The sequence below is a fragment of the Rutilus rutilus genome, assembly GCF_951802725.1.
Source record: "Rutilus rutilus genome assembly, chromosome: 17".
NCBI lineage: Eukaryota > Metazoa > Chordata > Actinopteri > Cypriniformes > Leuciscidae > Rutilus > Rutilus rutilus.
The window spans coordinates 4,231,721-4,255,560 of record NC_140230.1 but is presented as its reverse complement, the minus strand read 5'-3'; the positions used below and the strand labels follow the sequence as shown (position 1 = coordinate 4,255,560).

At 37.9% G+C, this 23,840-nt stretch overlaps 1 protein-coding gene across 2 annotated transcripts in view; it reads left to right on the top strand.

The window, feature by feature from the left end:
- The window catches only part of grik2 (glutamate receptor, ionotropic, kainate 2), a 226,272-nt gene that overhangs the window by 44,753 nt on the left and 157,679 nt on the right, over positions 1 to 23,840 (top strand). For both annotated transcript variants that reach the window (XM_084385004.1, XM_084385003.1), the window contains 2 exons: positions 16,915 to 17,082; positions 19,819 to 20,076. In XM_084385004.1, the coding sequence (XP_084241130.1) occupies positions 16,915 to 17,082; positions 19,819 to 20,076 (426 nt within the window). The remainder of the gene's footprint in view (positions 1 to 16,914; positions 17,083 to 19,818; positions 20,077 to 23,840) is intronic.

The window sequence follows — 23,840 nt, the reverse complement described above, 5'->3', positions numbered from 1 at the left end:
TACTCAACAGTACTCAATAGTACTCAAAACATCAAACTAACGAAGAGGTAACCACTGTGAAGCTTTGGGGTTGTTTATGGACTCAATCCACTCCATCAATGTTTTTATCATCTTTCTGAATCTGATCAGGCCAATTTTTTTAAATGAAACCTAACAACATTCAAGTGTAAAAAAAAAATAAAAAAAAAAATGAATGAATGAGGCTAATGAATTTATCCCTGTGATCAAAGCTGAATTTTCAGCATCATGTCTCCAGTGTGCAGTGTAATGTGCAGAGCTGTAAGGGTTTGTTGTTGTGCCCAAGCTGTGCTCTGTCTTTTCTCTCTCTCTCTCTCTGGGTGCGTCTCAATCAGCTCTCTAGTTCAGTAGTCAGGGCACTGATCAGGGAGTCGGCCATTTTAAGGGTTGTGTCAATCGCAGAATCCTACCAGTGCACTGAAACATTCACTCTCCCCAAAACGTTCCACAATGCACCGTGAAAACCAAGGAGCATCGATGCTCACTATGTTCCCTTAACAGAAGTTCTGAAGCACGAAACTTAAATCACTACACATAATGACACACAATATATATTTTTTTGGGGAGCGGATTGGATCGATTCCTTTCCTAGAGCTCTTCCTTTCCGATTTTAGGGAAAAATCGGATCTATTGGAGACGTCCAATAGATTACTTAGGCACGCCGAAAGAACACCATAGACACAGTACAATCAACATGGGGAAATCTCAGAGTAAAACAAGCAGTTGTGAAAATATGATATACTCGTGTTTTGCCAGATGAGAAGTTTATCTATGTATCATCTTTATACTCTTTTAATTCCTTTTATAACTGTTTTAATTTGCCTTGCTTTTATTTTGTGATTATTTTAATTCCTTTCTGTGTAAAACACTTTGATTTACCATAGTGTATGAAATGTGCTATACTGTATAAATAAACTTGCCTTGCCTTGCCTTGCCTTATAATATTTCAACATAAACATACATTGCTAGATAGGTAATGAACATAATCATGTATCATAATGTATTTTAAATAACACTTTACAAGTAATGTCAGAAAGATATCAGCTCTGCTGTTGTTCATAAATACCAGTAGTGATTTTGTACAATGAGGACGTTGTCACGAGTCATCAGTGTCCCAATGCGTAGTGAGCCGGCGTCCTTACTCTGCCCTTACCAGTGCCTGAATTCATGAACACCATATACTGATTCACGAGCTGATTGAGACGCTCCCTCAGTCTCTCTCTGTAGGATAATCAGTGTCCTGTTGTGATCGGATGATGGGAGGAGGAAAAGAGTATTTACTGTGACCGTCATCAGAGCTGTGTTAGTGTTGGCTTGACTGTGTGCAACAGCTTTGAGGTCTCGTCTTCAACCCTGGACTTGATGTTGTTTTAAAGCAAGTAGTTTGTGGCTCTGTGTATCTTTACCTCATCTGTGTCGAACATTTTGAAGTAGAGTTTCAGTCCTTTGTCTCTCTAATTACACTCCAAGACTTAAAAGGGAGAAGTGAGTGTTTACTTCTATGATTATTTATTGTATGTTTAGATTAATATGTTCTGGTTTTGGTTTACTTGAAGTCTACTGAATGGTCTAACCATTTATTTCTTTAATGTGGGGTTAGTAGGGAGGTGGGTGCCATTTTTTTTTTTTTAATGTTCTCCTGTTTATGTTAGCTAGGGAGTTGGTTTATTTTGCTGTACTTTTTCTTTTCTTTTCTTTTCTTTTCTTTTCTTTTCTTTTCTTTTCTTTTCTTTTCTTTTCTTTTCTTTTCTTTTCTTTTAGTTTTCATTAAGTTAGATTGGTTATGTTTGTTGCTTTGGCAATATCCCCTTCTGAATCTGATACCCACTTCTTTTTATAACTAAAGACTATTTTCTTTTGTGAAATATAATGTGGTTATTGTTTTGTGACAATTCTGTGGGTGGAGGCGGGGTGATTTCATGCTGTTACACACTCATTCACCACCATCCATTTTGCTGTTGCGCTCCTCCCCTAGACCAATCAGAAAATTGTAACATCAGTGTCACATGATCCTTCAGAAATCATTCTAATATGCTGATTTGCTGCTCAAGAAAAAAATTTCCCCCCAGCTATTTTCAGAAATTGACTTGGGTGGTGTAGGAGTTAAAGCTCAACCCTTGCCAGATGCGAGTCTTGAGACATCCCAGTTGTCTCCTTGATTATAAACTTTGATCTTGGGTTGCGCCTCAGGAACAACACCCTTCCTAGATAACAAGCTTCAGAGAACGTGCTTCCACAACCCTCATATCATTAAATGTGCATTCGAAGAGGTGGATTATGGGATGGAGCTCTGTTAACGCTTGTTGTCATGAACTAAGCGGGATTGACATGAATGTAGTTGCCATGGCTTTCCTGTCTTTAATCAGTGTCCACACACACACACGGCAGGCTGGCCAGGCATGTGCGCAGTCGGAAAAGAGTTAACACTTTCTCTCATCTATCTCCGTCGGGAACAAGTTAATTACTGAGACAGCTCGCTCATTTCACCGCATCCATCAGACTTTGTTCCATCTCAAAGATTCCAAAAAGAACCTTCTAGAAGCAGTGTCTCACTTCAACCGGTCCACGGTGTGATAAAGATTCCTCTGTTGCCATGGAACCCACCTGGCCGTGACCTTGAGGCTGAGCTGGAGTCCATTAGTCACAAAGCATCGCCACGGTCTATTCACTTTGTCAGGCTGACCGACGAATAGGAGCTCTCCGCGCAAGTGTAAGGCCATCTTCTTGTTACCAAGAGTCTGCATAGCGACAGAGTGTTTTTGTCAAGTTCATCAGACTTCATTAAAAAGGAAGACACAGATATATAGGCCGCGCACACACACCTGATGTTTTCCGGCTCCGTAAGCAGCTGGAGAGAAATGATCCTTCTCTTCGAATGTTTGCGGTAGCTGAACCTCGCAGTTTATCACTCAGTATTTGAGCCATCTTAGCTTTTAGTATTGTAATTCAGCACACAGTTGACATTTGTTTTCACCACAAGAAAATAGAATTTCTATCCATTTGATTTGCTATCCTTTGTTTTTCCATTATCTGGAGCGTGTTCCGCAAGAGTTCATAAGTCACCAAATACTCATTTGCAACCAAAGTTATAGCTGTCTGCACAACAAAAGTGCGCAAGTTCAATTTTCTTGGCTGTCCTGGAACATACTCAAATGAATAAGTAGGACATTGGCCCCAATTCACAGGGAAATGAATTCTGAACAAGACGACAAATGTTCTCGTAATAGTTCTGGACGTAAAGATTGAAGCACATTCCCCAGCACACTGTCTTCTTTTGCATTTGTACGCTTTTTTTTTCTTCCAAGCTGAAAATAAATTACTCTTGGCCTACAATAGATTGAAACTATGTGCCTGTCAAGGTGGTTTTGGGACAGTGTGGGATGAGACATTATGAAAAAATACAACATTTTCTTTTTAAGCTGAACTGGAAGCAGCACACAGAGTCTTCTTTTAACTGAGTTTGAGGGTTTAGGATTTTACGAGGCAGATTATACTGTGGGGATCTGAGCAGAAAGACTTTTCACCCAGAATTAAACATTCACAACTGATCTCCAACCAGCAAGCGTCCCCCACAGACCACCGCTAATGCAGAACCTCACGCCCTGATTTATATCGAGAGTGAGCGTTCACCACACAAACCTCAAGCAAAGCTGATAGGCCTTGTGAGGGTAATATTCATAACTCATTAGATCCAAGGCTGATCTCTTAAATGGGCAAGGATTATCGTAAAATACTGACGGGTCACGGGCCAAAACGTATGAGCAATGAAAGAAAATCGCATCCAGGCACATCTTCCAATCCGCATATCCATTCAAGATCATATCAAACACTTGACTGCGAGTGGAAAATCAATACGCCGTGGCCGAGTTCAAAAAGAATCTTCATTAAAAATGGAGAAGCCTGCGCAACCCCAGCTCTCTGTGAGTTGCCCCAAGGTGGATGAGTTAAGCTGGAGGGATTCTTATCATTGTTAAGCAAATCGATCGGCTAAAGACGAAAGAAATGGAAAGTAAAGAGAAACTGTAATAAGATTTATTCAGAGGCATATTAACAAAGTGCTGCTGCACAAAATGCAAGTGCTCACGGCAGCCAAAAGCTCACCTCAGCAGTTACAAAATGAGCTGTGTTAATGCCAGTATGTTGCAGTGTGCTCAAAGTCATTTTTCAGCTTTCGGAGTCTGTCTTCTATTCCCTGGTGCATTCATAACTGTGTGAGGTTTTTTTTGTTTTGTTTTTTTGGGCTTGAAAGCAAAGTGAATAGTAAAAATGTGTGCAAAGAGTTTGTTGGGATGGTGTTGAGTATTTTTCCTTTGATCCCTCACACTAGGTCTACCTGACTTCAGGTGCATGTGTTTTGTTTGCTTTGTACACTTGGTTAAAAACAACCCAAATTGGATTGTTTTCAACCCAAGGGCTGGGTAAATATAGGACAGAACACATGTTGGGTTAATTTTACCCAGCAAATTGGGTTGTTTATTTAACGCAGCATACTGGGTTGATTCATTTTTTTTTTTTTTACTTCATACATTAATTAATGTTTACGGATGAACTTAAATCCTCTAAACTTAAAAAAAAAAAGCATGATAATTCCTTTATTTTTGATCATATTTTACAGTATAGCATATTTATATAGTTTTGAATACATATTGCATACATTTAAGCTAAATATTAGAAGTAAAAATGAAACATTTAGAAGTAATTCAAGTGTAATTGACCAGTCTCTGGTGTCCCGTGTCTACCGTAACGGCGCTGGATCTCGTGCTGGAGCTGGTATCATGTTCAACAGGGGAACTACTAACTTCAGACTTATAGATAAAATAAAATGTACACAAACCTGTATTTTACCGAAAACACGCACCAGTTTTACTGAGCTTCACTGCTCTCTCCTGAAGAGGTGGCAAAAAGCCTGCGATAAATAACTCAACCCCTGGGTTGTTATATCTGACCCAGGATCTGGGTAACACAAAAACTTCCCTAGCATTGGGTTGTTATGTCTGACCCAGGAGCTGGGTTACACAAAAACTACCCAAACACTGAAAAAATAACCAAAACAATTGACCCAAAAGGCTCAACCCAGGATTTGGGTAGAAAAAATAACCTTCTGTTGTGTTCCACAGAAGAAAGTTTTGGATTTGGAGTGACATTAGTGTGAGTAAATGATGAGAATTAGATTTTTTGGGTGAACTATCCCTTTACGGTAACATTATTCAAAGTAAGTCTTCAGTAAAGATGTATCAGCGATTACCATAATGAGGAAAACAGGGAAAGGCAGATGGTGAGGGCGAGTGATTTGGTGACAGCTGGAGTAAGTAACAGGCCATTTCTCAAATACAACTAATTTGGTTCTTTATTACACAACACACTGGAGTTTCCTAGGGGCAGAGAAATTATTAATACATGCAATCAATTTTATACATTGTTCTATTAAGCTTCATGAACACCAACATTTGTTTCAACACCGCTAGCGTTGTTTTTTAAATGTGCAAGTGAAGGAAAGTAGTTGAATTTAACTGGGAATACTTTTAAAGTTGGACTAATTGAATTGGAAACACTTTATTTTGATGGTCCCTTTTACTCATTCTTTTGACTTACGTAACGTTTCACCTGCATCTCAAATGACTCTCATTAGAGTATTGTTTGATTAATATCTGCTAACACTTTATTGAGATGCTCCTCAACAGATATTCTACTGACTATAAGTAACTTTGCAACTACAAGTCAACTTATTCTTCTAACCCGAACCCTACCAGTCTACTAATACTCTACTGAGTGTTAGTAGACATGTAGGCGCAACGTTACTTATAGTCAACAGAATGTTTGAAGGGGACCATCAAAATAAAGCGTAACCATTACACTGATGTCAAACAAACATAATCAATTTACATAATGGCATCCTAACGGAAGACCTTTTTGGTGAGATGCTACATCCACACCAGTAGGTGTCAGCATAAAGATCAAAACTACTGTCATATTGGGACGTGGAACATACACATTATTTGCACCTTTTAGTCTCCTTTTATTTAATGTAGGATTGACACATTGGAAAAATGTGCCTCTATATCTGCATTTTTGTGATGCAAAGTGCATGAATCCCCCCCACAATGAAAGATCTCAAAGACGTGTAGAAACAGCTAAAAGATCACGATTGCTTCAGCAAATGCATTTTATCTCACTGTTACTTTTGTTACCAATAGGTTTAGTGTAGGTGGTGTTATTCTGAAATGTGATCGAGCATTAACCTTTAAGTGCCACTCACTGGACATTTAATTTCTAAAGTATCACAATATGTATTATAAATTGTTGCCACATTGAACAAACTCACTGGACATTTAGCTTTGAAAGTGCTTAAAATATAATTTTACAGAAACGTTGCAACAAGCACTCGGTTATTTTATTTGGCCTTGTCTTGATGTGTTCTTCTGGTTTTGTGGCCTCCCTTACGAAAAAAAAAGTATACTTCAAGTTCATTTTATGAAGTATACTTGAGTAATGTTCAAGTATATTTTTAAGTATACTTTATGTAGCTTGGTTGAGAAGTCGACAATGCTTTAAAAGTGCCGCAGACTCCCAGCGTTTACACTCTTCAGGAAGTAAACCTATGGATAACGTAGACTGTGCTCATTAAACTGGGGCAGAAACACCACACATGAAACACAGCAGCTTTAAAACTCTTCAGAAGAGCAGGCTATTTGGAAAAGGACATTTGAATTTCTGTCTGAAATGGGTTCCTGGATGATTTTGCTTTCCTCGAGCGCAGCTCTTTGAACCCAGCTGTATGCTGAGGCCTTTAGAAACATGCTGTTCTCTCTCAACCCAGCGTCCAGGATCCCTGTCTTCTGCATCACAGCTCCAGGCTTGATAAAGATGGAAGGTGTCCTACAAGCCTGTTACGCCGCACTACGCATCTCGATATGCTAGGCTGATAATCTGACACTGATAGCCATCAAACTGTCACCACTGGGGAGAGAAAACACTAGCATGAGCACCTTATTTTCCACATAAATAACCTCTCCTCCCCTGCCGCATCAAACCAAACCTGCCTTTGTAATTAATTTCTCTGTGTAAGTCTACTCTTGAAAGTTGAGATGGATGTTTCACCTTCAGATCTCTGCGTTGTTGCCATACGCAGGGACTTGCTGTGCGTGTTCTGCTCTCAAAGAACCGAAAATGATAGATTTACACTCCGCCGTCACTTCATGCAAAGACATAACAGTCAAAGACGAGTCCTAGAGACGATCAATGCATGATGGAGACCTGACTTCTTTTAAAGAAAACCGACAAAGAGATTAAATTGAGATTTTGCTTAAAGGAATAGTTCACTTAAAACAGGAAATTCTGTCATTATTTATGGTTCTCAAATATTTTCTTCAGAACATCTTAAAATGATGGGTTTATTGTTATCTGATTATATGGCAGGTCTTGCCGACAACCAACTAACATAAACACATAACAATGATAGATCATGAAAACAATGATTGGCCATGATTGAACGTGTCAAATCGGGACCTTGTTTTTAATATCGCAATTGTTGCAGCATAATTTTCGTCATCCCTCATAGCCCGTTTTTTTGCTCTGTCTGCAGATTCCCGTAATTATCAGAATAAGCGTGCATGTATTTTGTTGCAACTGGTTTGACTAAGGTTTAGCACTGATTGTCTCATTTTTAATGTGTCGTGTTATTTTTAATATTGCAATTAGAGCTGGTCTCAAGATTCAGCGCAATTAAGACGATCATTGTTTTCACGATCGATCATCGATGCACTTCAGAAAACTCATGCATCTAGTAGTTATGTGTTTCTAGAGTTCTAAGTTGTAAAGCTTAATTGCAAGAATTAATTTGAAACAGCCTCATAAATGTATTAAACATATTACCTTTGAGGATTTATCATCCTTTTAATTTTAGGCTATTTATGATCATTTTTAAGATTCTTTTCAATAATTTGCATTCCTCTTAAGTTTTGTCTTAAGAACAATCTTTAAAATATAATCATTTATTTTATTTTTTTTTAGGAGTAAAAAAGAAAAAGAAAAAAAGTTCTTAAGAAAATAGCAGTCAGGAAGTATTTTATTCTTAATAATGTTAATGAATCTGGCACCAGAACGTTAAGTCTCCTGCTTCTTGGATGTTGTACCTGAGAAAACAGACCATTGTAATCTCACACATGCCTTTTATATAGTTTCAGGATATAATTATATAAATATGTAATTCAGGAGATAATCTCACAGCTCTGATCTCCCAAGATACTTAAGTCTGCAATCAAAATTGCACTCAAGAAGCACACACTTTAAACTATCAGAGCTATCCACATTCATTTGATTGCTCTATTCTCTTACTCTAACAATTGTCTCATTTGTTTCTATTTTTATTTCACACAATGAATTTTAGGAGAAACGTCTGTGACAATATTGATACTTGATTATTTCTGAGAGCCTCTGAGCAATATAAATTTCCTCTGGAGTGAGTTGGAAGAATTAACACCTTTCATAACTATCTCTAGTTCAAGTGGAGTTCCTGAACATGCATGCATTTTACAACTAAATGAATGAATTTCCATACTGGTTTAGGTGATTATTGCTGGTTTGATACTGATCCAGTGCATAGCTATGCAAAAAATGTCTGTCAACCAGCATAGTATTTCAGGAGCAGCTGAAACCTTAAGACACCTTGTGTGGAAACAAACACATCAGCATCTATAAAACTGCATACGACCCTTTCAACAGAGTGTTTTAGGGGCTTCTTCAAGCAGCATTGCCTTCTTACAGCCATGGAGACCAGCAGACATTCTGCTATCAATTCACAGCACATTTCAGTAAGCTATAAAAGTGGGGTTGAACTTATGATAAAACCAGCATGAATCAACATTTATGTAGATGAGATTTCACACCCCTCATCTGTTCCCCTTAAAAATCCTCTTAAGTCTTCCCAGATAAATCTCCTCCGAATTCAGCAGTTCAGCACGGCTCCTTCCCACCCGGACACTGGACAGCAACTAGAACACAAATAAAACCATCGATGATATTCATCAAACTTAACTTCTGATAATGGCTAACACGTGATTGCCTTGGATTCTAAAAGACTCCCTGAAATGTGTTATGTTAAGAAAGGAATAGCAAAAATGTGCCATTTTCATGTTGAAAACTGTTTCATATGATAAAGCTTGTCATTTAAATTCCTTGTGATATGAAATCAAAGCAAAACTCATTTCACTGAGTCTTTCTTGTATGATATTGATCAGTTTTGTAGGAAATCCCACTGTGGTCAGAGCGATTGATGATGTTAGATGATAAATGGCATGAAGATGTCCTCTACTTTACTAATTTCCTCTGTGCTGTGCCGGTGCTCGGCTGTGAGCAAGCGTTCCCTGCGGATGCAGAAATGGATGTATTGTGTGCGCATTGATTAAGTAACTGCTGTGTGATAAATATATCACAGCTTCTGAGAGCGGATGCTATCGAATGCGGTGGCATGCGTGAGTCTGATGCGAGCGATCGGGTCACAGGGTATTGTTCACGACGCAGGCCAGCTGAGAACTGAGCCAGTGCCAGTCCCTGCACCGATGCCAGCTGTAAACATGCAGCTCTTCTGCCAGGCTGGTTTCATCTGACGGAAAACTGAAATCATGAGAATGTGTAAAGTCAGCATGAAATGGACAGCCCAGTCTCATTTTTGCAAAACGCAAAACGTGTTGCATCGTGCACGTTTCACGACAGCCTCAAAGTGAAATGAAGCATGTGTAGTTTTTTCTGGAACAGATGAACGTGAATATGGGAACGTTTTATTACGTTGGAGTTTGTTTGTTTCACCGCAGTTCTGAATTGAAATGTCCGGTGAGTGTCGCTAAAAGCTCAATGCTCCATTTTAAAATAATGTACACCTACACTAAACCCTAAACCTACCCGATAGTGTTAACAAAAGCAAATGTGACATAAAAACGCACTTCATTTTAGCTTGTTTTTGAGCTCTTTTATCGTGACTCGTCTTTCACAGGATTCGTACTCGAGCGCAATTCTGTATCAGCTGAGCTACTGAGCAAGCTTAATATGTCAGTAAAACTGAACATATCGAACTGATTAAAAGATGAAAAGTTATATATATTAATGTATTCGTTTACAAATCATGCACTATGGTAAAAAGTGTTTTGAGGTAATAACATAATTGTGCAAGGAGCCGCGTGAAAACAAGCCTTTATTTAATCCGTAATCTTCCCCTGTAATCATAATTGTGTGTGAAAACGATTAAAAGTGCTTGCTGTTTTACTGCCTCTAGTGTTCATTTCTGTTAGAAACCGCAGACATATGAACGTATTGGTACGTATTTTGCATTTTGCAAAAATGTTGCCACTGGTACGTTTTTCCAATGAGCCTGTGTCGGAAATGGAAGTTGTGCTAGTCATTTCTTCCCTAGTGTGACGTATATCCGAGTGAAACGCTTCTGGAACAAGAACAAATGTGGGCGGGGCTTGATTTTGTCCGTGGGGAATTGATTGGATGGTTGTGGTTTGCTATTGGCTGATCTCGTGTGAGTGACAGGTTGCCCCGCCCTCATCATCAGAGAAGAGAAGAGTTGCTGCAAGAGGAAGTTAAGGGGAAAAACATTGGTGCACCAATAACAGTAACTTGGTTAACCAATAACCAATATTCCAGAAAACAATAGGAATTGTCAATTTGGATTTCATGGTAACTTTAACCATTTTTATGTTTAAAAATGTATCTTAAATATTAAGTATTTACTGTAGGCTTTTTTTTTTCAAGTCAATACATTAGTTATATGGCAATGATCAAATATTCTGCAGTCTCGGCTCATTTTAAAACTGGAAAGTTCTGCATATGTCTGATCAAATGCAACATACTACGGAGCCCCTAAAGGGACATGGTGATGAAAAAAATTATATGTCAATGCTTTTGCGTTCCTCTGAGAAACTTTATGTAAATATGCAATAATGCACGTTTTTGCGAGGGAACGCAAAGGCATTGTGAGCAAATTAAATTTCTTGGGGGAAACTTGCACAAGAGAACGCAAAACCATTGAAATATATTTGTCCCTTTAGGATATATACAGTAAAAATACAGTACAAATAATAAACATGTATTCATTTGCAAGACTAAAATGGTATAAAAGTACTGAGCAGAATCCAAAGTAATCGTTGTACAGGAAGGAGACTGGGACAAACACAAATACCTTTTTTTTTCTGACATCTAGTCACACACTATCTTAAATTGCATATAAATATGAATAATCCATGGCTAGGTGTGCAATAAATGATTTCAGTGTACAAAATGCATTGTACCACTTGCCAACACAGACTAGTTAAAGCAGTCATTGATATTTCCATATGACTAAACAGTTAAAATATTCAAATAAAATAAGTTATTAGTTATTTTTTATTATTATTATATTTCCAGCCAATCCGAATCTTGAGTAAAATGTCTGTCTTAACACATTAAGAAAGAAAGAGATGGTGAATGCGAACGGTCAGTCTGTAAATCGTACATGTCATTTGAAACCACACATAGACAGAGACTGAATGGCTGTGGAAAAATCCAGATTTGTCAGAGACCTTGACGAGAAACTGACATTTCATCATATCATACAAACCCCAGTTTATCACTGTCAGAGTTTGCCCTATGAGTTACGAGATGGATGATGGATATTTAATGTGTGAATGTTTTTCCTGGGGGAGAGTGTGTTGTTACCTGTCCGTTGTCTGTCTGTCATAGAGAATGCCAGTTGATGACCTCCAGTGACCTTACATTTGTTTACAGGCAGTAATCGATATTACTCGTTCTGTTCCTCGTGTAGATCTGCTTCTACATGTATATCGCAGTGCAGTAATAAAACACAGTGGAGATTTTAAGCATTTAAAGTGAAAATACACTATATGCTGCTTTATACTACTTGTTCCAAAGTTAGGTTTTTTTATTTGTTTTATATGATCTAAAATCTATAAATTAGAACTTTACAGCATCTTAAAGCTACATGTGAGAAAATACAAATCAGGTAAATTGATGGATGGAATGTTTCTTCAATACTTTTGACATAAAAACACATTGTGAAACACATTGATTATGGACAAGTTATGCATTGGACACTATCTTGCACCCAGCGCAATTGACACCCGCGCACAGCGGACTTTTCCCTCCACAGACGCACGTCGGTAAATTAGGGAATGAACTTGCGCTCCCGGGGGCGGTTCAGCGCAAAGAGGAGGCGTGTTCCGGCGCAAACGTTCCCTGGTGCTATTTTGCAGTTTCAGAAAACAATTCCACCACTGACCAGGAGAAACCTCGTCTAAAGTCAGTGGCGCGTTGCGCATGTTATTCATGCTATTTTAAAGGGATAGTTCGCCCAAAAATGATATTTAAGCCATGATTTACTCACCCTCAAGCCGTTCGAGATGTATATTTCAATCTTTTTTCAGACGAACACATTTTCAGTTATTTTAGAAAATGTCTTAGATCTTTCAGTGGTTATAATGTGAAGCAATGGGGTCCAGCTGCTTCAAGACCGAAAATGTGCACGCATCCTTCACAAAAGTAATCCATCCGGCTCCAGGGGGATAAACGAAGGCCTTCCGAGGGTAATCCGTGCGGTTTTGTCGTAAAAATATACATATTTAAAACTTTATAAACGAAAATAACTGGCTTCCGGTCGCGGTCGCCGTGCGTTCACGGAGATGGATGCTGGCGTATGACGTAGGATGTAGCGTAGGAAGCGTCGTGACGTAGAACGAACGTAGAGTTTTGTTTTGCTCTGCTCTCTGGCTGCGCTGTCACGTTCGTTCTACGTCACGACGCTTCCATCTCCATGAACGCGCGCCGACCGCCACCGGAAGCCAGTTATTTTCGTTTATAAAGTTTTAAATATGTATATTTTTACGACAAAACCGCACGGATTACCCTCGGAAGGCCTTCGTTTATCCCCCTGGAGCCGGATGGATTACTTTTGTGAAGGATACATGCTCATTTGCGAACTTCAACGAGCTGGACCCCATTGCTTCACATTCTAACCACTGAAAGATCTAAGACATTTTCTAAAATAACTGAAAATGTGTTCGTCTGAAAAAAGATTGACATATGCATCTCGAACGGCTTGAGGGTGAGTAAATCATGGGCTAAATATCATTTTTGGGCGAACTATCCCTTTAACGGTGCATGCTTGGCCATAATCAATGTAGCGTGTGCACTTTGCTTATCTCATCTACACACAGATGCAGCAGTTCTCATTTTTAGAAAACCATACATCATTAAAAGGAAAAATATTAACACACGAGGGAAATCATTGTTGTGTCCATAAAGATGTGAAAAAAACAGGCATAAATCTAGCTTACACATTTACCCAAATTATTATACGCCTGTTTAACCGAAGCTAATTTGGGTGTGTTTCTCCATCCCCAATGTCACTTCTCTGTGTTTCACGGCCCTGACGAGAACGTCGGTCTCCTCGGCTGTGAATCGCTCCTGGCGTGCGCCTGGCAAATCCGCCGTTATAATAGCAATCCGCCATGGAACAAGCACGCCTGCTCTTAAAGGGATAGTTCACTTTGAAATTACATCTTGGTATGTTTTAGCATACCTCAAGGGAATCCAAGATGTAGGTGTCTTTGTTTCTGCAGTAGTTTCAATTTTGATATTTTTAGGTCAAACCGTTCTTGTCTGTCAGTCATATAATGCAGGTCTATGGTCACCACCACAAAGAGCATGCACAGAGAAGTCCAAATTAAACAATTCCCCATCGTAAGTACACATTGATGGCCCAAGACACGGAACGAGTGGTTTGTGTGAGAAAACGAACAGCATTTATATCGTTTTTACCTCTTGTACACAACCACGTCCAAGTGATCTGAGGGCGCGCGCGCTTCCTGGTGTGTGACGTGTGCGCGCGTTCTGGCTTAGTCTGCGCAAGCGCCGGAAGTGATTTCTCGCGCGTGTACGTCACTCATTGTTTAGACTAAGCCAGAACGCTCTCTATGGCTCTGCGCCGGTATAATAGCAACAGCGCCCGAGATCCGCCCACAAAGTTACTTGCGTTTCGCACTTGATAATTGCGTTTCAGATCGTTAAAATAGGGCCCATAATATCATGCATTGTCATATATCAGGCATTTGAGTCAATGGGACACCTTATGAAATGATGTAACCACGAATAGTACTGGTAGTAAACATTGACTAAAACCTCAGACACTTTTTAAACTGAAACACACAGTTCCTCAAAAGTAACAACAAAAAGAGATATTTTGTTCATATTATAGTAAATCCACAAGGGGAAGTTGTTTGATTTTTTTGATCTTTCTCTTTTGTAAAAGGCTGAGAGATTTGTACCAGCATCTTAGTTTCTCGCTTCTTTGTACAGAAAATGCTGTAAGGGATTTGGTCAAACCACTCTCTATTCATTTATCTGCACCTATTTTTACTTTTCAAAATCCAGTTTACATTAGAATTTACTTTTTTTTTTTTTTTTTTGGTTACACTTTATTTTGTTAGCCCGCTTTAGATATTTCACTAACTATTGGCCTTAGTAACTCTACAACTACATGTCAAGTATAAGTAGACTGTTAGGTTAGGGTTAAGGTTAGTCGGATAAGTTGGCATGTACTTGCAAAGTTTCTTAAACGCTGTGGGAAATCTCGTATCTCCATATTTCATAATTTTTTTTCATAAATCATTACTATTGGTCGCCCTTTACGCTTGTCTGTGTGTTTTGCAAATATTTTGCCAATGAAAAGTATTCAAAAAAGCTTGTGACTGAACCGCGTAACTCTATTGGCTCCTCAAGCTGTCAGTCAAACCATAACTCTAATCATAACTCCACCCACCTCTATCGTGAATGAAGTTTCGCACACAGTTTGCAATGCAAAGGTGAATGAAGGTAAAGCGCATATATTCCTTAAGAAACACTACATATAAAAAGGCTAATGTTTAATGTGTTTGAGGAGCGGAGAAGAGTGTCACATTTGTTGTCAAGTCATAGCCAGTTCTTTAGCACTTAGAGACACAGCCTGTCTGTAGCTCTTTGCCTTTAATAATATGAGATTTTGGCCAAATGACAGAACAAATACTGTAACGGCCATAGCTACAGTAAACTTTATAGCCTGTAAGTTGATAAATGTATTGCTCTTAACTTCTTAAAGCTTATTTTTTGCTCTCAATCTAAGAAAACAAGTATTGTCACAATTTGCTGAAGGTGTTGAAACAACAACTATCAATAATACTTGCTCTGGTCCTACACCTTTTAATATCCAACAGTAGGGAGTTGTGTGTGGCGGTGAAATGGTTTTATTTGCACTGTCTTGAGGGATCATTTAAATGATGGAGCCTCCAGTGAGTGTAAGTAAAACACTGAATCGAGCTCTAGTCTGACATATGGTGAGTCAACAGGGGCAAACTGCTGACTGACCCAAGCAAAACACTTCAATCTCTCCATGCTGTGCTTCACTGCTCCCCAGGGCTTGATTGATTGATACGCCAGCCAATCAGAACACATCAGTCCCCAACACTAAAGGCATCCATTTATATACAGCCTGTCAAGCACACTCACAAAGGGAAAGCGCTCTAAAAACATTCCTTCTGTAAGGAGCTTGGAAATATATATCTATTATACACTCGAATGGGTTGAGTCAAAGCAAGCGGTAATTGTCTTTTCCCCTTCCAACTTCTGCTATCACACTGTACTTTGACTTTCACCGCACTAAACCTACATACTTTATTCCATATTTTGCTGTTCTTGTATTTCTACACCTAAGTTTGCACTACACTATTTGTTGAAATGTGTTAAATTGTATTTATTTCCCACCTTCCTTTGTGAACATAAGTGTACTTGCAGATAATACTTTATTAATGAAATAAAAGGCCACTTAAATGCACTTAAAGAAAGTACATTTTTATGACTATGTTTTAACATACTTAAATAGTAACACTCTTTTAAAAAGTACATGTTAAATCATTGTTTTAAAGTTGTTGTTGTTGTGCTTTAAGGAAGTATATTTTGATGTGTTTACTATATAAAAAACATATGTAGAGTAGTTGATTATAATTTTAGCTGGAGTGTGTTATAGCATTTAAAGTTAATATATTTAAAATGTACTAAATTGCAACTTCCTCATTACAAATGTTCAATCGCAAATATATTTATAAATACGTGACAGAAATTACATTCAGTTATGTTTGAGTTTAACATAAATGCTTTCTGTGTATTTGGCATACACTTTAACCTTATCACATAATTATGAAATTACATATAAAGGCTCACAAAAAACTCTAAAGTTCAGATAAATGCATTTAATATAAATGTAAACTAATGCATTTTCAATCTGAAACCATGACATTCCGGTCACACTTAAGCATATTCTTTTAAAGTTTATTATTTCTGAAATAAGCACTCTTTTTAAAAGTATGCTGTAGTGTACTTCTTTTTCACTAGATTATCTATGGGTGTCGACAAGAGATTTTTTTGTTGTTATATGACAGAAATTGACAATAAACCAACTTTGCAAATTAAATTTACACTTATTTTATGTTTGAACATTGTGTCACTAATCTTCATATTGTATCTTCTATATAATATAATATAATATAATATAATATAATATAATTAATATAATATTTATTATATTATTCACTGAGTGTATTATATTATATTATTCAATGGGTATTATATTATATTATATTATATTATATTATATTATATTATATTATATTATATTATATTATATTATATTATAATATATTATATTATATTATATTATATTATATTATATTATATTATATTATATTATATTATATTATGTCACGTCACGTCACGTCATGTTATATTATATTGTATTATAAAATTCAATGAGAGAACTAGAGCCCGTATGGTAACAGGTTAATAAAACTGTTTTTCTCTTTATTCTCTTTTTAGGGGGGATATTTGAGTCCATCGAAAGTGGCCCATCAGGTGCTGAAGAACTTGCCTTTAAGTTTGCTTTAAACACAATCAACAGGAACAGAACTTTACTGCCAAACACCACACTTACATACGACATCCAGAGGATAAACATCCACGACAGCTTCGAGGCCTCCAGGAAAGGTAAAGCGAGATCTCACACCATCCGACAAATGTGCTCTGAGATATATATATATATATATATGAGGCTTTAGATTGAATTCATTTAACCACGGGGGGACATCAGTAGCCGTCTGGTGCAGATGCAGAGAGAATTGATTGGTTTTAGGTAATGAGTCAGAAGGGGTGATTCAGTGAACTACTGATACCCCTGAGACAGGTTTGCAGGCTGCAATCATATGTCATTTACACGCTGGGGAAACATCTGAATTCTCTTATAATGATTACACACTCCATTAGCCGCTGCCGCTGTAACTTTTTTTTCCATGCCAGTTTATTTAAAGATTACAAAGATGCAATTAAAACACAGTGGCATTGCCAAAATAATTATGGGTAATAAAAAGCAAATGAGTTCAGAGTTTGGAATAAATATTATTTTGGACAATGAAAGTTACACAATGCGGATTGGGCATTGTATTATAACAAAATATCAAATACAAAAAAGTTAAAGGCACACTATGTAAGATTTTAGGATTAAAATATCCAAAAAAACACTATAAAATGTTATATATTTAGTTGACTTGTGTACTTACATTATCCCAAATGTTTCTAAGAATGTTTAAATCCAGAGAAATAAGCAGTTTTAACCAGGACACGGACCGTGCGTCACCTATCAGTGACATCATACCCTTTAATATATAACATCAAAGACGCTTTAATATATTATGTGTTTTATTAGACAGGAGAGCAACTGTTTGGATACATTCATCGACAGAAAACTAATCACAGCTATGCAGCTCAACACATTTAGTCATTTTGTTTAAATCTCGTTTTCTTGATTAGTACCACGTTTCACCATACCTAATATCGATCTGTCTCACTGCAGTGTGTAACAAGACAGTGTCTCATAGTATTTATTTCCAGATTCAATCATAGGCTCGTTCTTACGTAGTAGAGCACGTTCGCACATGCGCACTCTTCAAAAACGGCGCTTTAAATCTCTTGACAAACTAAAAGATGTAAATGACATTTGTTTCTATTCTAAATTAAAGACACAGGTTGTACTGAATGCCAGCTTGCTTACTTGGCTCAAGATAAGGATTTATTAAGTCCACATGTCATGCAAACAAGAAACTCTGCTTCTAACCACAGGTCGAGAGCTGTCGTTCCAACTACACAACTCTGCGATGCTGTTTGCGAATGTTCGTTGGAACGATGGTTTCGGGAAACACCGACTCGTTGAACTATGCTGATAACGACGGAACTTGCGAACATATGCTTTTGGGAAACGGACCCCAGAGTAGCATTATAACATAACTTTCAACACACTCAAATGTATCTGAACTGTTACCCCACATTCAGACCCTTTCCAAAAAATTGTAATATCATGGAAAAGTTTATTTATTTCCATAATTCCATTCAAAACGTTAAACTTCCATAGATTATAGATTCAGGGCCCACAACTTAAACGATTTCAAGTATTTAGTTGTTTATTTGTACATAATTTGGGCTTCCAGCTCATAAAACCCACGAGAACAGGATTTCAACATTATTTAATATTACATGAAATCACACAGTAATTACACAGTGACACTGAACCAGGTTTAGGTTATTTTGGCAGTGTGGGCAGGTGCAAATCCTGCTGGAAAATGAAGTCAGCATCTCCATAAAGCTTGTCTGCTGAAGGAAGCATGAAGTGCTCTGAACATGTCCTGGTAGACGGCTGCGTTGAGTGGACAGCACAGTGGACCAACACCAGCCGATGACCAACACAGACTGTGGAAACTTCACACTGGACTTCAAGCATCTTGGATTGTGTGCCTCTCCATTCTTCCTCCAGACTCTGGGACCTTGGTTTCCAAATGAGATGCAAAATTTGCTCTCATCAGAAGAGAGGACTTTGGTCCACTGTGCTTTATTAAATCCAGAGTCAACGCAGCCGTCTACCAGGACATTTCCAGAGCACTTCATGCTTCCTTCATTTTCCAGCAGGATTTGCACCTGCCCACACTGCCAAAAGAACCAAAACCTGGTTCAATGACCATGGTATCACTGTGTAATTACTGTGTGATTTCATGTAATATTCAAATTTTTTGAAATCCTGTTTTCGTGGGTTTTATGAGCTGGAAGCCCAAATTATGTACAAATAAATAACTAAATACTTGAAATCGTTTAAGTTGTGGGCCCTGAATCTATAATCTATGGAAGTTTAACGTTTTGAATGGAATTATGGAAATAAATAAACTTTTCCATGATATTCAAATTTTTTGGAAAGGGTCTGTATGTGGGCAGAAGAGGTCATGATAAAGCTCCATGCTAAACTCTCTAGCGAAATCATCAAGCTGCGCCTTTGCTTTGAATAAGCGATCTCTAGTGTCGAACAGTTATTTCCGTTGTTTAAAGACACACACATTCATTTTGTGCTCTCTCTCCAGCCATTCCATTATATTATATTTTTAGGTAACACTTTATTTTACGGTGTCCTTGTTACATATGTTTCATGTACTTACCACTGTAAATTATGCATAATCAATGCAACTAACCCTCAACCAAACCCTAATCCTACCCTAACCCTATAGTAAGTACATGTTGTTAATTAATATTACTCAGTACTTAAATATATAATTACACTGTAACAATGATACGTTAAAATAAAGTGTAACCTATTTTATAACACTATTCAGTGTGCAGAGCCCAGAAAGTAACAGAAAGTTAATAAAACTGCATCATTTTTCTCTCTTTTGTATTGTATTATTCCAGCTTGTGACCAGCTCTCTCTGGGTGTGGCGGCCATCTTCGGCCCGTCCCACAGTTCCTCGGCCAACGCGGTGCAGTCCATCTGTAACGCTCTCGGGGTGCCGCACATCCAGACCAAGTGGAAGCACCAAGTGTCAGACAACCGTGACTCCTTCTACGTCAGCCTTTACCCAGACTTCTCCTCCCTCAGCAGAGCCATCTTAGACTTGGTTCACTTCTTCAAGTGGAAAACGGTCACTGTGGTTTACGATGACAGCACAGGTGAGGGCTCAACGGTTTCGTGTTCTGATTATTCTCCAACAGTCCTTAGGCAGACTGACCCTTTGGCCTGGGCTTTGCACCATTCCCTGGTCTCCGTCTGGACTTCAGTATGGCCAAACCCCGCTGGTTGACAGGCTCTGTGAGAACAGTAGGCAGCAAGTGCTTCCACAGCGAGGGGTACATACGCCATATGCCAGAGGTCGCCTCGGGAGCAAACTCGCCAAATCCAGGCTTTGCTGCCAGATTCCCCAAAGCATTCACTCAGCCTTATTCACAATTCTGCACAGCAACAACACCATTTTATTCTGTGACACTGTGTTCATATGAATGTGGCCCAATAAAGCAAAAAGTCACATCGCTTAGATTTACTAAAGATCTTTAGGTGACACTTTACAATAAGGTTCATTAGTTATCATTAGTTAACTACATTAGTTAGCATGATTTAATAATCTCTGTCACTGACTAGATATATTTAAAATAATGTGGGCAACTTTATACTGGTAACATCAGACATTTGGCATTTTCTCACAAAGTAATTTTTTATTTTGCGTGATCTATACACAATGCATATTGTCACTATCAACGATACATATTGTTGCATTTTTGCATTGTGATATATTGTGACACGATATATTGTTACACCCCCAATATTTACGGTAGGACAAGTTCGATCGACAAGTACTCAATCGACAGTATTTGTGGCATAAGGTTGATTATCACAAAATTAATTGTGCATAGTGCCTGACAGGCTATTGGCTATTTAAAAAACAAGCACATGCACTTTGAAATGCCCAACCCAACTTCCTGTTTCAGTACGTCAGCACGAGAAAGAAAATTGTGTTCATAGAAACAGTTCAACATTTACTAATACTTTATTAAAATCTTGTTAACATTAGTTAATGCACTGGCAACTAACATGAACAAACAATGAACAGCTTTACTTATTAACATTGTTCTTTGTTAGTTCATGTTAGTTAATAAATTAACTAATGCAAACTAATGACATTTGAACTAATTTGTTCAAAAAGTTTGAATCATTCATAACAAGAAAAGTGACTCTCTTTATGAGTAAGTAATTGAATCATTCACTCAACTGATTTGTTCAATAACTATGGAAGCCCTTTTCTTACACACACACACACACATATGTTGTAAATCATAGTTATGGCCTAAAAAGTCATAATTATGACATACAAAGTTAAAATGATGAGATGCTAAGGTATAATTCTTCGATAAAATGTAAAAATTACGATACACTAAGTCACAATGATGAGATAAAAAGTTGAAATTAGGAGATAGTCATATAACAATTTTTAATTTTGACCCTTTCGTGTCATAACTATGACTTTATATCATAATTTATATTTTATTTGTCATAATTCTTACTTTTTGCGTCATAATATTGGCTTAGTATCTCACAATATCAAATTACTATCTCGTAATTTAGACTTTTTGTGTCATAATTATGATTTAATAAGGTATGATTTTTTCTTCGTTTTTTAAGTGGCGGAAATAGGCTTCCATAAAGAAATAAATCAAAAACAACAACAAAACCCTGAATCATTCAGGAACGAAACATCACTACAGTAGTTTGGTGTTCTGCTGTCTCTTTGTTTGGTATCTTGTCCCTTGTTTATTGAACTGTCGTATAAAATAAATCTCACACAATCTTGCTGCATCCTTGTTACTCCAATAACGTCTCAGACAACCCAGTATTAGTTGTAATGGGACATTTTTGAGTTAGTAACGGAAGACTGGACACTTTTTTTGGCGGAAACAACTTTTCCCACTTGTTTGTAACAATTTGTAAGTCCCTTTGGATAAAAGCTTCTGCTAAATGAATAAATGTAACTACTATATTATTTTGACTTTAAATGGGCTTGGATGAAAATAAGATAGAAGAATGGTTAAATGTTCACACACACTGATTCGTCAAAAAGCGGTTGTCCCGAAGTCTGCCTCAGAATCACACCTGGAGTCTTTCTCTCCACTCTGTACAACAACTTCATGAACGAATGCAAACAAGCAAATCAATAGCCATAATGGCATTCCCTAATGGCTCAGCTCTGAAATGGCAGGACTGGAAGCCTGCAACACAAAGCTCTGTCAACACCGCTCAGCTGTTGACTTCAGTGTTGGGTTAGAAATGAACAGGATCGCACACAGAATTTTTTCACATGCCATAGACTTTTAAAAATTAAGGTTCTAAAACTGGGTTTTTGCGATGATGCCTTGGAAGAACCATTTTGGTTTAACCAGAGAACCTTTCAGTGAACAGCTCTTAAAATTGTAAAGAACATTTAAATAATCTAAAGAAACTTTTTTCACAATAAATACTAGTGATGCTCCGATTGATCGGCCGCCGATCATGATCGGCCGATATTGGCAAAAAATAGCTTGATCGGCAACCCCCAAAAGCGCCGATCAAAAAAGCCGATCACGTGACGTAAATAACTCGCGCAACTTTTCCGCTTGCGCGGCAACACAACAGCAGAGCAGAGCTTGCTTAACAGTGGCAAAATGAGTTCTCCTATGACGGCAATTCAATGGCAATTATAAACGAGCGCACAACTGATGCTGGCGCGCGCGGTAAATGACATTCGCGAGAGGATAACAGATCTACGCACGAGGAAACGGGAACTCGCGAGCTCATTCAAACCCTGTGCGGGCGCATGACATCTCTGCCCTCGCGCGCGCGCATGATCATTCCCCACACTCTCCTCTCGCCTGCTGATTTTGCTCGCTCGAACACTTTTATTTTTGGCAGTCGAGGGGCGGGACTTACTGTTTTAATAACCTCAAATGTCATTGTCATTATTTTATTTTTTGGATCTGATGTAGTTAGTTCCTCAACTACATCCATTGTAGTCTGCCTGACCCCTCTTTGTTTTGAAAAATTATACTGTGCCTTATTTGGAAAAGGTGGCCTACAGTAGCCTTATGTTATCTTGTTTTCTAACTACAATTAAATAAATATTGGTGGTTCTTCAAGATTTTCTTGACTCTAGCATATTTCCATTCTGTGATCGGCAGTGATCGGCAATCGGCAGATCATGATTTTGGTGATCGGTAATCGGTGATCGGCCCCAAAAATGCTGATCGGAGCATCACTAATAAATACCCTTTTTTATGAGAAGATTCCATGGAATGATAAAGGTTCTCCATGGAACCACAGATGCTAATAAAGAACCTTTTGTTTCTTGAAGAATATACACTGATTTAGACACAGCACAGACACAAAGCAATGAAGCTTAAGCTCATATGTACCACTGTAGCTGCGAGTAAAATTAGCTCTATTAGAAGGATGTGTCAGCTATAAAAGAGCTCTGATAATTTATACTTTGCTATGTGAGTTGTCAAAGTAAATGTGAGCTGTCTAACATAGTGTGTATCTGCATTGCAGAAAACAAATGCAGATAAATTATTGAATGTGTCAAGGGAAACACATTATGCATATGCCATCCATGGACAAACTGCAGAGAGGAACAGTGCTCACAAATCAACATTCGTTGGGAGGTAGAAAGTTTGAAAAAGTGTTACTAAATGCCTCAAATTAATATCTTCATCAATGACCACTGTGTCTTCTAAAGGAATATTCCCTCATGTCACGATTCGATATATATCACGATACTGAACTCACGATACAATATTATTGCGATACTCCAAGACACATGATAAAAGGTTAACAAAAAATGTACTGTTGATTAAAATGCTAAATTTGGTGTTACATTAAATGATTAGGATTGGACTTGGTGCTGGAAACC